The sequence below is a fragment of the Calypte anna genome, chromosome 18, assembly GCF_003957555.1.
Source record: "Calypte anna isolate BGI_N300 chromosome 18, bCalAnn1_v1.p, whole genome shotgun sequence".
Taxonomy (NCBI): Eukaryota; Metazoa; Chordata; class Aves; order Apodiformes; family Trochilidae; genus Calypte; species Calypte anna.
The window spans coordinates 3,202,741-3,215,647 of NC_044263.1; the positions used below are offsets into that span (position 1 = coordinate 3,202,741).

General features: G+C 38.0%; 1 protein-coding gene across 3 annotated transcripts in view; it reads right to left on the reverse strand.

Moving 5' to 3' along the window:
- HELZ (helicase with zinc finger) overlaps window positions 1–12,907 on the reverse strand; it is an 83,517-nt gene that overhangs the window by 35,742 nt on the left and 34,868 nt on the right. For 2 of the 3 annotated variants that reach the window (XM_030461888.1, XM_030461889.1), the window contains exons 12-15: window positions 10,336–10,669; window positions 6,459–6,589; window positions 4,054–4,233; window positions 3,425–3,529 (exon numbers count right to left, since the gene is read on the reverse strand). In XM_030461888.1, coding sequence (XP_030317748.1) covers window positions 3,425–3,529; window positions 4,054–4,233; window positions 6,459–6,589; window positions 10,336–10,669 — 750 coding nt within the window. The remainder of the gene's footprint in view (window positions 1–3,424; window positions 3,530–4,053; window positions 4,234–6,458; window positions 6,590–10,335; window positions 10,670–12,907) is intronic. The other variant, XM_008494530.2, reaches the window with a different exon arrangement.

Here is a 12,907-nt window from a genome sequence, read left to right on the forward strand (position 1 = left end):
CCAGGTGGCCAAGAAGGCCAATGGCATCCTGGCATGTATCAGAAACAGCGTCACCAGCAGGTCCAGGGAGGTGATTCTGCCCCTGTACTCAGCCCTGGTAAGGCCACACCTCGAGTCCTGTGTCCAGTTCTGGGCCCCTCAGTTCAAGAAGGATATTGAGGTGCTGGAGCAGGTCCAAAGGAGGGCAACCAAGCTGGTGAAGGGACTCGAACACAGATCCTATGAGGAGAGGCTGAGGGAGCTGGGGGTGTTGAGGCTGGAGAAGAGGAGGCTCAGGGGAGACCTCATCACTCTCTACAACTCCCTGAAAGGAGGTTGGAGCCAGGCGGGGGTCGGTCTCTTTTCCCAGGCAACTCTCAGTAAGACAAGAGGGCATGGTCTTAAATTGTGCTGGGGGAAGTTCAGATTGGATATTAGAAAGGATTTTTTCACGGAAAGGGTGATCAGACATTGGAACGGGCTGCCTGGGGAGGTGGTGGACTCTTCGTCCCTGGAGACATTTAAAAAGCGACTCGATGTGGCACTCAGTGCCATGGTCTAGTGACTGTGGCAGTAGTTGATCAAGGGTTGGACTCGATGATCTCTGAGGTCCCTTCCAACCCAGCCTATTCTATGATTCTGTGATACACAAAAAAAGTGTCTGGATACAACTGAATCTGAAATATCCAAGGAGCTACCTCATTCACTGCATGCCCAGAGAAACTGCTGCTACCTTTTTCCTGGGGCTTGCCTGGAGTTTTCAGGAGAGGGTGATGATAATCTCAAGTATTTAGCTCCAGTGCCCACCTCAGCATCCTGTCTCCTGAAGACTAGCACTTGATGGGGAAAGCACATCCACAAGTAAAAGGGTAAAGAAATTAGGAGCCAATTACCACCTCTCACAGCTCTGACTCACCACCTAAAGGTGTCTACTTCTCTACACTTAAAATCAAGTGCCTTGGCACCTAACAGAACACTTCATCAAAAGCTCTTTCCTCAGAAATGGAGGTTAGGGTTTTTTTTTTCCTTTCAGAAATCCTTCTGCATACATTTACTTAAGTATAGCAGAATTGTTTCAATGTCAGGTTTCTGCAGTAAGAGTGAAGTTTTGGAGTGTGCCCCTAAAGCAGCTGAAGAATCTAATCAAACCCAGGGGCATTTTTTTTTTCTGGGTACAAATTTGTTTATGGGCATCAGGACTAAGAGAATTTGGCCTTCAGGCTTCATTGGTATTTTATTCAGTTGCAGAACTTAGACTCAACATAAATTCTCAGTGTTCATTCTGACTTAGTGTTTTCCAAAGGGCATGGGTAGTTATTCTGTTAGGAAAAAAAAATCTGAATTTATAACTCAATATTTAAACAAAAAACCCCACAAACTCTAGGCTTCAAACTTAAAGATTGCACCACGGAAAGGGTGATACATTTAGCATGTGTCTGACCCACAGAAATTTACAGCAAGATTTACACAGTTCTCAATACTCAGTCAATGTCAAATAATTAAGCTTCCCTTCTCTAAAAGCAACATCAATATTATGGTGCTCCACACTATGGAAACACTTGCAGCAAGGAAACTGTTCAGCCAACTCATCACTTGGAGAGTAAATAAGGAAAAAAATCTAAAGTAAACCACTCAGTCAGTTAAAAACACATCAACCCCTGCAATCAGCACCTCCAGCTCTGATCAGTAACTGCTTCTAATCCACTCCACCTTTCCTTTAAAATATTGCAAGAGGCTCAGAGAACCTTTTTAAATGAACAGTAATGATATTAAGTTTAAAATCTATCTTGACAACAGTCAATAAGTAACAGATCTATAATTAATTTTATTCCAGGAGTTCAAACAGCTCCAGCTTTCAGCTCAGACATACTGACTTTTCAGCTCTTGTCAGATGAGGGTAACATGCATTCAGCTTTCAAACAACATATGCTTCTCAATCATATGTCAAATTTTTTATTAGAAAACATGTATTTGAGGATCCATAAATATCTACACACAATTTCAGAGATGCCTGACATTTTCTAAAACTTTAGCTGTTTATAGAGGTACCATTTCTATTTGAACAGTATCATAAAATCTACAGCAGCATTTTCTGGAGTCTTCATAACAAATACTATGATGATTACACTCAAATTCCAACATTCAATGGCTTTTAAATTATGTGCTCTAATTTTCCTGGCAAATACACATGTACATTTAACTGTAAGAAAATACAACACTTTTATTTATGTATGTTCATGTAAATATTTCTGAGGCTGGAATATAGGTGAATACTCCACCTAAAAGAAGGTGGCAACCACAATACAGCTGCATTTAACTTGAAATCCTTGGTCTGTTAAGTCACACTACAATATTCCTGTGTCAACTGCACACGTTTTTTCCCCACCACAAAATCAAGACACCCCAATGCTTCTCATCACAAAGTGCTTTACAAATCACCTCAAGATAATCTCTGTTAAAATACCAGCAAGAGAAAAGGTAACTGTTCAAAAACCCCTCTGCTTTCTCTTCCTTGGCCAGATCCTCAGTGTCTGTAAACTACCACATGGCAACTAAAGGCAGCAAACCTCAGAGAATAGAATCTATGATTGTATGAATTTACACTTATTGTAAATTCAGCCCTTTCACAAAACTTCATTCACTTCACTGACACTGCACATCATGGAAGTCCAGGATGGCTTTTAATATCCAACCAGTAAACCTACAGAGTGATTTTCTCAGTAATGTAATAAACTCACACACTGGCATTCAGAAATTGATGCACATAACTTAAAAATACATACTGAGTTAGCAATAGACACTTGACACTGTGATTACTGCACAGTAGGGTTCAGCCCATGAATAAATACTCTTTAACTACTTTTATGCCAGTTTACCTCCTTGGTTTTAAAATTTCCACCCCTTCTTTATTTTTTTTCCTTCACTAATTCCCCCAAATGACCCATGTTAAGTACATTTAACCACATATACAATGACTTCAAACTGACTTATCAGAAGAGGCCAAACGACTTTCACATGATTCTCTAAATATGCAGCTCCTATGACATCAATTTTTTTCTTTAAAAAAGCCAGGTGTGAAGCCCCAGTTTCCAAATTATCATTGTAAGTGTGAGTCAGATTTTTCTGGAATTAAAATACAATTCAAGTTCATTTTATTTTATCATAGTAGCTTTTAGAGGAGCATATCAAAAGTTTGCTCTTTAGGAAAGACACATTTATCAATAGAATAATAAAAGCTTAAAAAAGGATGTCTTTATTTTTATTTAACAAATGACCCAAAAGTATGTTGACAATGTTACACGTTCCTTTTAGTCTGTGTTTTTAAAAGCACTGCTGGGTAATGCCAATATGCTTTTATGTTTTAAAAATTCTTTAACCTTTTTTTATAGACACCTTTTCTTAAGAATAGTATTTTATAGATACATAATAAGCCTTAAAAAAATACCTGAGAGGTCTTGCCTGGGGATTGCCTGCTTCTACATATGGATGTAAATAATCCTTTATGTAGAGATCAGCAGCACTATTAGAATGGGTGCAAATGAGAATCCTGCTGGAATAAATGGTGCAAATAAAAAAGCAATGAAGAAACAGAAAACAAGTCAAAGCAGTAGAATACAAAAAAAAGGAAACAGTGGCCATCTTCCTGCACATTTGTCTTAATGAAACTAATCACTAACCTACTGTAATCTGCATGACTCAGCCCTTTAACTCAAATCCTTCAGTTATGGAAAGATTTAAAGTTCAGACAGTTTTTCAATTATTATTTTGTTATTATTAATCTAGACTTCATTTTAAGTAAGGAACAGTTTTTACTATCTAACATACTGCAAAACTTTCCACGTCAAAGTCATTCTACACACTGTCACTTCTTATTAGTTTTGTTCCAAAATGGAAAACACAGGCTAAGACTACAAAATTACTTTATCATTCAAAACAATGACAGAGGACTTGAGTTTTGTTTGGTTTTAAGCTGGATGGAAATCCTGTATTTCTACCTTTCACTTGAATTTAAGCCAAAAAATTCCATCAGCTCAGCTAATCAAGCATCTCTCTCCATTTAGTGCCCCATCTCACCTAGTATCCTGTTGTTGGAGTATGTGCTTGACTGCCTGAGCCAGAGTGAAGGTTTTTCCTGTCCCATAGGGACCGATGATAAGAACAGGAGGCAGTTGTATTGAGAGTGGAGTAGTGATAGCCAGAACAGCCTCTTTTTGCTTCGCGTTGAGTCGAGGGTCCAACTGCTCATCCCATTGTCTGCAACAAAAGGGAGCAAAGAGAGTTTCAAAGCATAAGCTGGGACAATCCACTGCCAGTCAGAAATGAAATGAGGGAAGATTTTAAAAGCTTTAAAGAAATTAAAAAAAAAAAAAGAATATATATTTAAGTATATGTATATATAATATATATAACTCTATGGATAATAATACGTAATCTAACACTAGTTGAGCTTCTTCCCTGCAGTATTTACATTGTCAGCTTCAGAAGTCAACAGCTACACAACTCCAGGGCTTGGTAAAACTCATTTACAATGAAATGTGAAAACAATTTAAAAATCAATGGCTACCAATTAACTAAAAATTTCTCTTTACTTTTGTTTTGTTTACAAGATCATCAAGGCACACACCTCTAATAAGAAAGCAGCCTAAAAAAATTATTTTGCTGCAACTAGCTGGTGATACCAGCACGAAGTAGAAGATGCTTTCAGAAAATTCCAGTGAGTGTAAGAGGTTAAAGATTGGTAGACACAGTTTTTAATATTCCCACTGCCAGATTTAAAAGTAGACATGCACAGTAAAAACCACCTGTCACTGCTGCACATATGGCCATACTTCAGTAATCTGATCTCCTCTGGTACAAGCACTGTGCAGCTCACAGACTGGGAAAGTTTCTATTCAGTAGTAGTTAGCAATAGGGAGTAAAATCAAGAGAGAATTGACTGGATTCCCAACTTTTAAAGACAGCTATGAACAGCAAGCTAGCAGGAGACTAAGAAATACTGGAAAGTAATAGGGATGCAAAACAAAAATAGAAGGAAATCAGGGATAGTTTTGAGTCAGTCAGAAGTACTGATTATCAAGGTGGGGCAAACCAAGGCACCAAAAGGAAAAACACGTATTTATTACACTGACTTAAACTGAAATCCAACCCTTACATAGATATCTCATTCCTGTATGTAACAAATATAACTTAATTGTAAAATTTTTATATCAACTACAACTGATATGGAAATTTCTGTCAATTTCCAGATATATACCAGAGAAGATAATAGTTCTGGCTCACTTGACTTACCTCCTTTTTATTGAAATCACTGCTTACTTCCAAACTATCATTAAACACTATTTCCTTGCAAAATTCACTCAGAACTCAACTCAGTGAACAGATTGTCATTGTCCTCCATTCCCTTTGCAGTGGAACTCCATGGAAATCCCATTCCTTTCTTTTGACCTTTACTGTCACAGCTTTGACACTTGCAGCATCCTCACTCCCAACACTGCACCCACCCTTTTATCATCTCTATTCTTCCTACACTTCCCAAGACAAACTAAAATTTTTCTAATCATTTTTGTCTTATCTCCCTTATCTCAGGTTTCTGGCCAGATCACTTTCTTTTTAATCCTTGAGCTATCCCCTCCTCTGCATGGCATCAGAAGCACACCCTTAATTCTCACCTTCAGGACACCCCACAACTCCCTGCATGCTGCCCAGGCTATCAGTTCCACAATTCTCTCATGTCCCTGGTTTCTAAGTACACAAACTTCATACCCCTCTTATCCTTCCCTAGGCACCAAGAATCCTGACCATACTCCCTGAGCAACACAGCCTCACATTTCTCTTCCCTAAGTTTTACCCCTGGAGACAAACTATTTCCACTGCATCAGCCTGATGTTCCCTTAAAAGTATTTAAATAATATAAGGGATTCTGTTTCCTAAAGGAAACTCTAAGGTTATGTATACAAAGAACCTCAGGACTGCTTGCAAGTGTTGTGCTGGTCCTTGCAAGGATCATTCCCACACCTTTCTTGGCCATCTTTGTGCAAATCTGGGTTCATTACACCAAGCTGAGAAGCTACTAATGGATGGCTCCTTGCAAATAGAAGTCTGCATGCTTGCAATCCTGCCCAGTAAACTCCTTCAAACTCCTTTTCAAACTCCATTCACACTCCTATAATGTGTATTTTCAGTGGAAAACAGCAGAACAGTAAATAACAACAGCAAATCTGTTTTATAGAGCTACAATGCTACTGCAGTGCCTATAAAACCACAGCTCAGCCTCAGGGAAAACCAATCAACAGATTCTAATCCTCAGAGGATCAGTTTTCTTGTTTTATTTAGAACAGTTTCACTTCCTTCTCTGAACCACCCTCACCATTAATGAAGAGCAAGACATGTTTCTTGTTCTAGGGCAGCCATCTGTTAGGAGAAATTCAGTACTGCATTACCATGCAATCTTTGATATTAAAGTGTTTGTATTCTTGTACCTGTTGGGACTCCAGGGTATGGTGGGAGTCATGCTGACATCTGGAAACAAAATACTGTTGTCCTTAATCCTGTCCAAGGCATAATGCATCTCACAGAGGGGTAAGCGATTTAACTGAAACTGAAGCTCAACCTGCAGTGAAAAATGAATAACCAAATGAAAAGGTGAACCAAAAATGAGTAATATAGAAAACCTTCACTGGACTTTGCTGCATGTGATTCATTTTTATCCTCCTACTGTTGTCTGACTTTTGGAGTTGGATTCCACTGCATTTTTCAGAAAAAAAAAAAAATACTGAAAGGAAAATAATCTTGGACTAATTTTGGAATATAAAAAATGCTCCTCTAAACTATTACTATCCTAAAAGACTATTAAAAAGATAAGCTTCCATATTGTAAGAACAAGCTTGAAACACTGAGAAAATGTTACAGCTCAAACAGATGATACAAATCAGCTGTGTGACCCAAACATTATTTATTTCTAGTCAAGCATTCTGGAATAATACATGTCATAAATGTTCAGTTATTAGAAATCTCCAAACGTTGTTTTCTAACAATTAGTGCCTTATCAATACATTCTTTGTTTTCTTCTCTTAATTGCTTACATTTTTATACTAGTAAATAAAAGAGAATGCCAACAAAACCCTGGTACAAAGCCAGAAGAGCCATGCAGCACACGTTAGCATCCCTGATTCAAGTCAGAACTGAACAATGGGTACTGACTACTCACCAGTCACACATACACTAAGAGAGCAAAGAGAAAAACTATATTCCAAATTTGAACACTGAATAAAAGCAGCTCCTGGGGAAACAATTCATAAAAACACTTCCATGTATTTACATTTGTAATTATTAATCTCTCCAAAACCAAATTAATCTGACCTAAGAACTAAGTGTTAACAACACAGGAGCCTTTATAGAAAATCTGATGCAGATTTGCACTCATATAACACAGCATAAAACCAACCAGAACTGCTGTAGAACTCCAAGTGAGTGAGGTATTTATTTTTCTTTCCAAAGCATCACTGTCTATCACTAAATATTTATGTAATCACTGTGCTACAATTCTAATGAGCATTTGGTGATGAAGCAGGAGCAAATAAGTACCTTCTGAGATCTAAAATGAACAGTGAGCACCCAAACAGCCAGCCAGACTACTGCAACCTGCCTGGAAAAGCATCCCTCCTTTACCTGGAAAGTGTTCTTGTTACATGTAAAATTTCTAGGGTCATCTTTACTGAGAGCTTTCACAACCACTTCTCAGAAGATGGTTTTATATTACTAATCAACAGATGAGCAAAACAGGAACAAAGATGAGCAGGATCACACCACTGAAGTGATGGGGGGCAAAGCTGTGGTCGAGGACTCCAAGAAAACCCAGGGAAACACCAGAGAGGTGATGCAGCCATTCTGAACATATCCCCATGCTCCAAGCAAAACCTTTGTCCAAGATCTTTTCATTTTTTCCTTTAGCACTCACTGATTCTCTATTTATCAGCCCACTATCCTTAATCACACTTTAATCTCATTATAATTATTGCTACCAACCAGAAAGTTCAGCAAACACAAAGCAAGAGTAGAATACATTTTTGTCATTATCTTTCCTGAAAACTTCTGTAAGGACTTTTCAACTTGTCAATTAAGTTTTCCTTACCTACTACAAACAAAAAACCCCATTTCTTGTATTTAAAATTCATGTGATTATCAAAATAAGTCAGTCAACTTGGGGAAAAAAAGAAGGAAAAAGACTTAGAAAAGCAGACAATCACCTCTCTGACCATGACATGCATCATTCACAGGCATATAAATTTATCTCATGAACCTCTCCCATGGAGAATTCCTCCTATGGAAGAGTAATTTAGCCTTCTAGATTTAACTAGCTTTCTAGATGTTCCTTTATCAGCCCACAAAGTCACCTCCTGCCACAGGGATCACACCTGTAAAAACCCTCTTGTGCACCTGTAACCTTCACCATTGAAGATCATCTCCTACAGCAAAACCCAGCTTGTAGCATTTTTTTTCTAGTATATTGAAATATTATGCAGCTCATATTATTACATAACATGTAAAATCAACAGCAGCTTTGCTGTAAATGAACAATATTTTCTTGAATCAGTGCAGAATGTAGCCATTAACTTTCAATCTCTGGCAGAGATGAAGATGTTAAATATTCATCGTGACTCTCACACTTTACAGCAAGATAAAACCATAACTCTGGAAAAAAAAAAAAAAAGGCAGTAACAAATCCATACAGCATTAAGTGTGGCATTCACTACAGTGAGAGTAAGTGCCAGGAAAACTTGGTTAAATGGGACACAGGAATGTTTCAGAAATCCTTTTCCCCACTGTCCCACCATGTAGTTTGTGCCTATCCCAATACCTGGGGTAATATCCAGGTCTTCAGAAGCAGGGGGGGTTTAGCACATGTCAAGAATGACAGCACCAGCTCATCCCACCCAGGAGGGACCTCAAGCTTCCTCCAAAGCTCTGTCCTACCCATCTCTACCCACCACTGAATTGTTCACTCAACAAAGTCAGAGAGAGGACTGGAAAAGTCTTCCACACAAATGGCAATGGTGCCAACCTCACAGTTGGACCTAAACAGGAAAAATATCTTTGCTCAGACTGACCCAAGGCTAATAAAAGATCACCCAATATAAAAATGGTAACTTAAATGCAGAAAACCTATGATGCTCATCTGAGCACCACTGGAACAGACCCTTCTGGGAGTCCAAGCAAGGTGCTGAGCATTAAATACCTCTTATTATCTATCTGTATTCACCACTTTCTTTAACAGCTTGTGATTTCTTCTGTTTTCAGTCCAGTCTGGCCTGAATCAGACAGTTCCATTTGCTATTGCAGAGTAATGAATGAGGCCATCTGTGAAGGAGAGGCACCTAACCTGCTTTCATGTATATTCCACAAGAAGAAAACAGTGGGAAAGGAAGTTAATCCCTTGCCAGTTTCACACAAGAGGACAAAGAACAGAGTAACCACTCCAAAAATAAAACAGTCTCATGTCAGTTTGGTCACCAAGCAGCAGCCAATGTTTAAGAAACACATAGGGAATGCCAACTCCACTGAAGACAATAGCATAATTTCCAGTGTCTTCACTAAAAATGCACCCAAGTTATAATATCCTCAATTCTAACCTGGGGATCCCTTTCCAAATGTTGAGTCAATACTTAATCAGAAAAATTTCCTCACAATTACAATTTATTGATAAAGGTAACACTTTAGGTATTTGACCACCAGGTCACTGATATATGGATTAAGTAACAAACAATTTTACAAATAACATTAGGGCCCAATCTTTAATGCAGAATAGATTTGCTACCTCAGGCAAAATTTTATAAGATGCTCAAAGAAAAATCAGACAGTTACTAAAGCCCCAGCTCATTTTGCATTCCAGTGGAGTCCGTGATAGAATCAATTAGTAAGTTTAATTATTGTTTTAAGAAAACACACACAAAACCAAGACCCTGGAACAACATAAGCCTTCCCAGACCAATTACCTATGTTAAATTAAGACATTAGGATTCTTCCATATGTCTTCTCAAAACAAAGTGAGTGGGTGGATATGATCCTTTGGTGAAAATGCATTCATTTCAAGCAACTCCAGGGCTCTGTATCTGAGGTCATTTGTGTTTGATAAGAAGATTTATCATGACGTCTGCATCAGACACACACTGGGGATGGGTGAGGAGTCAAATACTTAAATAGAATTTTGTCTTCCCTTACCTCCACTTATATCTAATGCACTATCTTCTTTACAAACAACATAATATTAAAATATTAAAATAAAAAAAATAAATAAATATTAAAAAAAAAACAAAAAAGACAAGCAAAAAAAAAGGTAACCTTCCACTCAAGACCCACCTGCATTTCACAATCTGCCCGAAGATTCAGTTCTTCGCAGCATTCCCTGGATACCCTCAAGAAGATATAATCCTTTGTTTTCTCCTCAATAGCTGCTTCATAGACCTTCTCTTTGGTTCCTTGGGTCTGTGCTGACTTCTCTTTAGTGGCAGGCAATAAATAAACAGCATTGACTTTGGTCATCACCAGCCGTCCAGCCAAAGTGTCCTCCGAAAGCGTTTCAGTGAGTTTGAAGCGACCAAAAAGTTGTCCATTTTGGGCATACTTTGCACCTCCAGAAACACCAGTGAGCATGAAGCTTGCTACAATCTGCAATTGCACTTTTATGTTGAACCTAAGTGAGAAAGCATCAAGTCAGGGCAGAAAAATGCTCCCCGAGTCAGAAATCTCATGCATTCCAACTGCAGGCTCCCTGCCCTGCATTCTGAAAGATGAACAGGACAAGTCAAGCTGCAAGTAAGTATGTAGTTGTTGGTTTACACTTTATGTTTATAGCTTATAAAACATATATTCAAAATAATCCCCATCTGTGAAGCTTAAAAATAGAATCCTAACAATACAGGATCAAACACCAGGTTTTTCTGAGACCAAAAGCAATTTGGAGTGATTTAGAGTTGCTGTGCATGCCCCAAAGCAGTAAAAATTACTGTTTAAAGAGTTTTGAAGCTTATTTTAGGTATTCAAAGAGAGAAGTGCAGATAGAAGAAGATCCCTATTTATTTCATGTAAATAAAACTTCATGCATTTATTTCAGCTATTTCCAGGCTGCACACCAGACAGTGATCTACATCTTCAAAGGTAAATGATATTATACCTGTAATTCAGAGGAGTTTATTAAAATGCCTCAAAAACATTCATTTTCTTGTAACACTTTTCATATTCATACTGGATTTATTCGATGTGTTGATCTGCTATTTCCTATTTAAAACTATAAACTGGTAATTTATCATTTAAGCCCTGCAGTGTCAAAAAAGCATACAAATAAAATCCAACATTTCCGTTCTCTTGGAAATTAAACACCTACCAAGCCCAACTCCTTTTCTTTTTTTTTTCCTATGTGGCAAATCAGGAGTGTTGCACAAAAACTCCAAGTTTGCCCCCTTGTGGCTGCTGCTTCACACAGTTGGACCCCTAAATCCCATGCAAAAATTCACACTTCACCTTCCAAATCAAGAGATGTTTTCCTGCTGAACACAGATTTGTTCAGTTCATCAGGAGCCCTAAAAGTTACTCCCTACACTGGGATTAAAGCAGTCCCTAAAGAGCAGGAGCTTTAGGGAGCACACAAGAGTGAAGGGTTTTCCTTCAGAAACTTGATTCAAGACAAGTGCTTCACTCCCCCAGTGCAGCTCAGCAAGTAAGCAACAGAAAAGCAGTGCCTATCATGTTCAGATGCTTGATAAAATGCTATATAAAATGGTATATAAAATATTCAACGTGGTAATGTGAATTTATTTTGTTAAAACTTTCCTGAACTTGGATGCCTTTGCTACTGAACATGCATCAGCTCACTCCCAAAATTCAGATTTGCTGGCAAATGGTATTACTGCTGTTCTGAGACAGCACAAGCTTTATGATTAATGGGAATCTAAAGTTTAGAGATTATCAAGCAATTGAGTAAACTGACACCTTCTGGCAAACTGTTAAACTACAAAATCCTCTTAAGGATTAGCTGTAAACATAAGGTCCTCCTTTCATCCATTCCTCCCTCTTGCTTTGCAGATTTATACAACACAGAGTTGGTTTTTTTTCTGTTTCCTCCTAAGCACTCTGAAATCCCAGCCTAATTGCCCTGTTACTGAAACTAGCTAAAAAATAAGTCTGTTACTCATAATGAAAAACACAGAAATTAAAGGAGGACTTCATAAATCATTAATCTATCCAGTATCAGTGCAAACAATAAATTCCTCAAAGGCAAATTAACCCCTCCTGAACAAAGCCCCATGTAACACCTGCACATGCTGCAAGTTTCCTCTTAAATTTATACCAGCAGAGTACAGAGTGTGCAGTGTGACACTGACCTATATATTGATAAATACAAGACACAGTCATGACAAAAGCAAACCTCTTTTCCATCAAAGCCAGTATTTTAAGTTTTTACAGCCTTGAGAATAAATCTGCAATTCTGGTAGTAAAAGTGTACTTCAGGGAAGGAGCTATTTGTCTCCTCACACACAATTTAATGTTTGTAAAGAAAACACCCAGTAAGTCCTGGCCACTAACAATTAGATTCTGATTTTCTTTTGGATGTGCAAGAGAGAAAGGAAGAATTTTTAAAACATCAACAAATGTATGTAAGGGAAAAGTTTCCAAAGCTCAAACAAATATCAAAATCAGTTTTAGGTTTTCTCATAGAGTATGTTTGCATTTGGAAAATTAGACTTCATTTTGTGATGTACTCATATGGAATCATTTTTCTAAATGCCTCTTGAAATATTAGAATAAACATGATTTAAAGTGAAGTCCTTTGAGACTACCTAGAATGATCTGCTTTATAACTGACTTCAACTGACTTCCCTGCAACCTTCGTCCAATACTTTTCAGCAATTTCACTCAGGTGATCCCGTCTGAA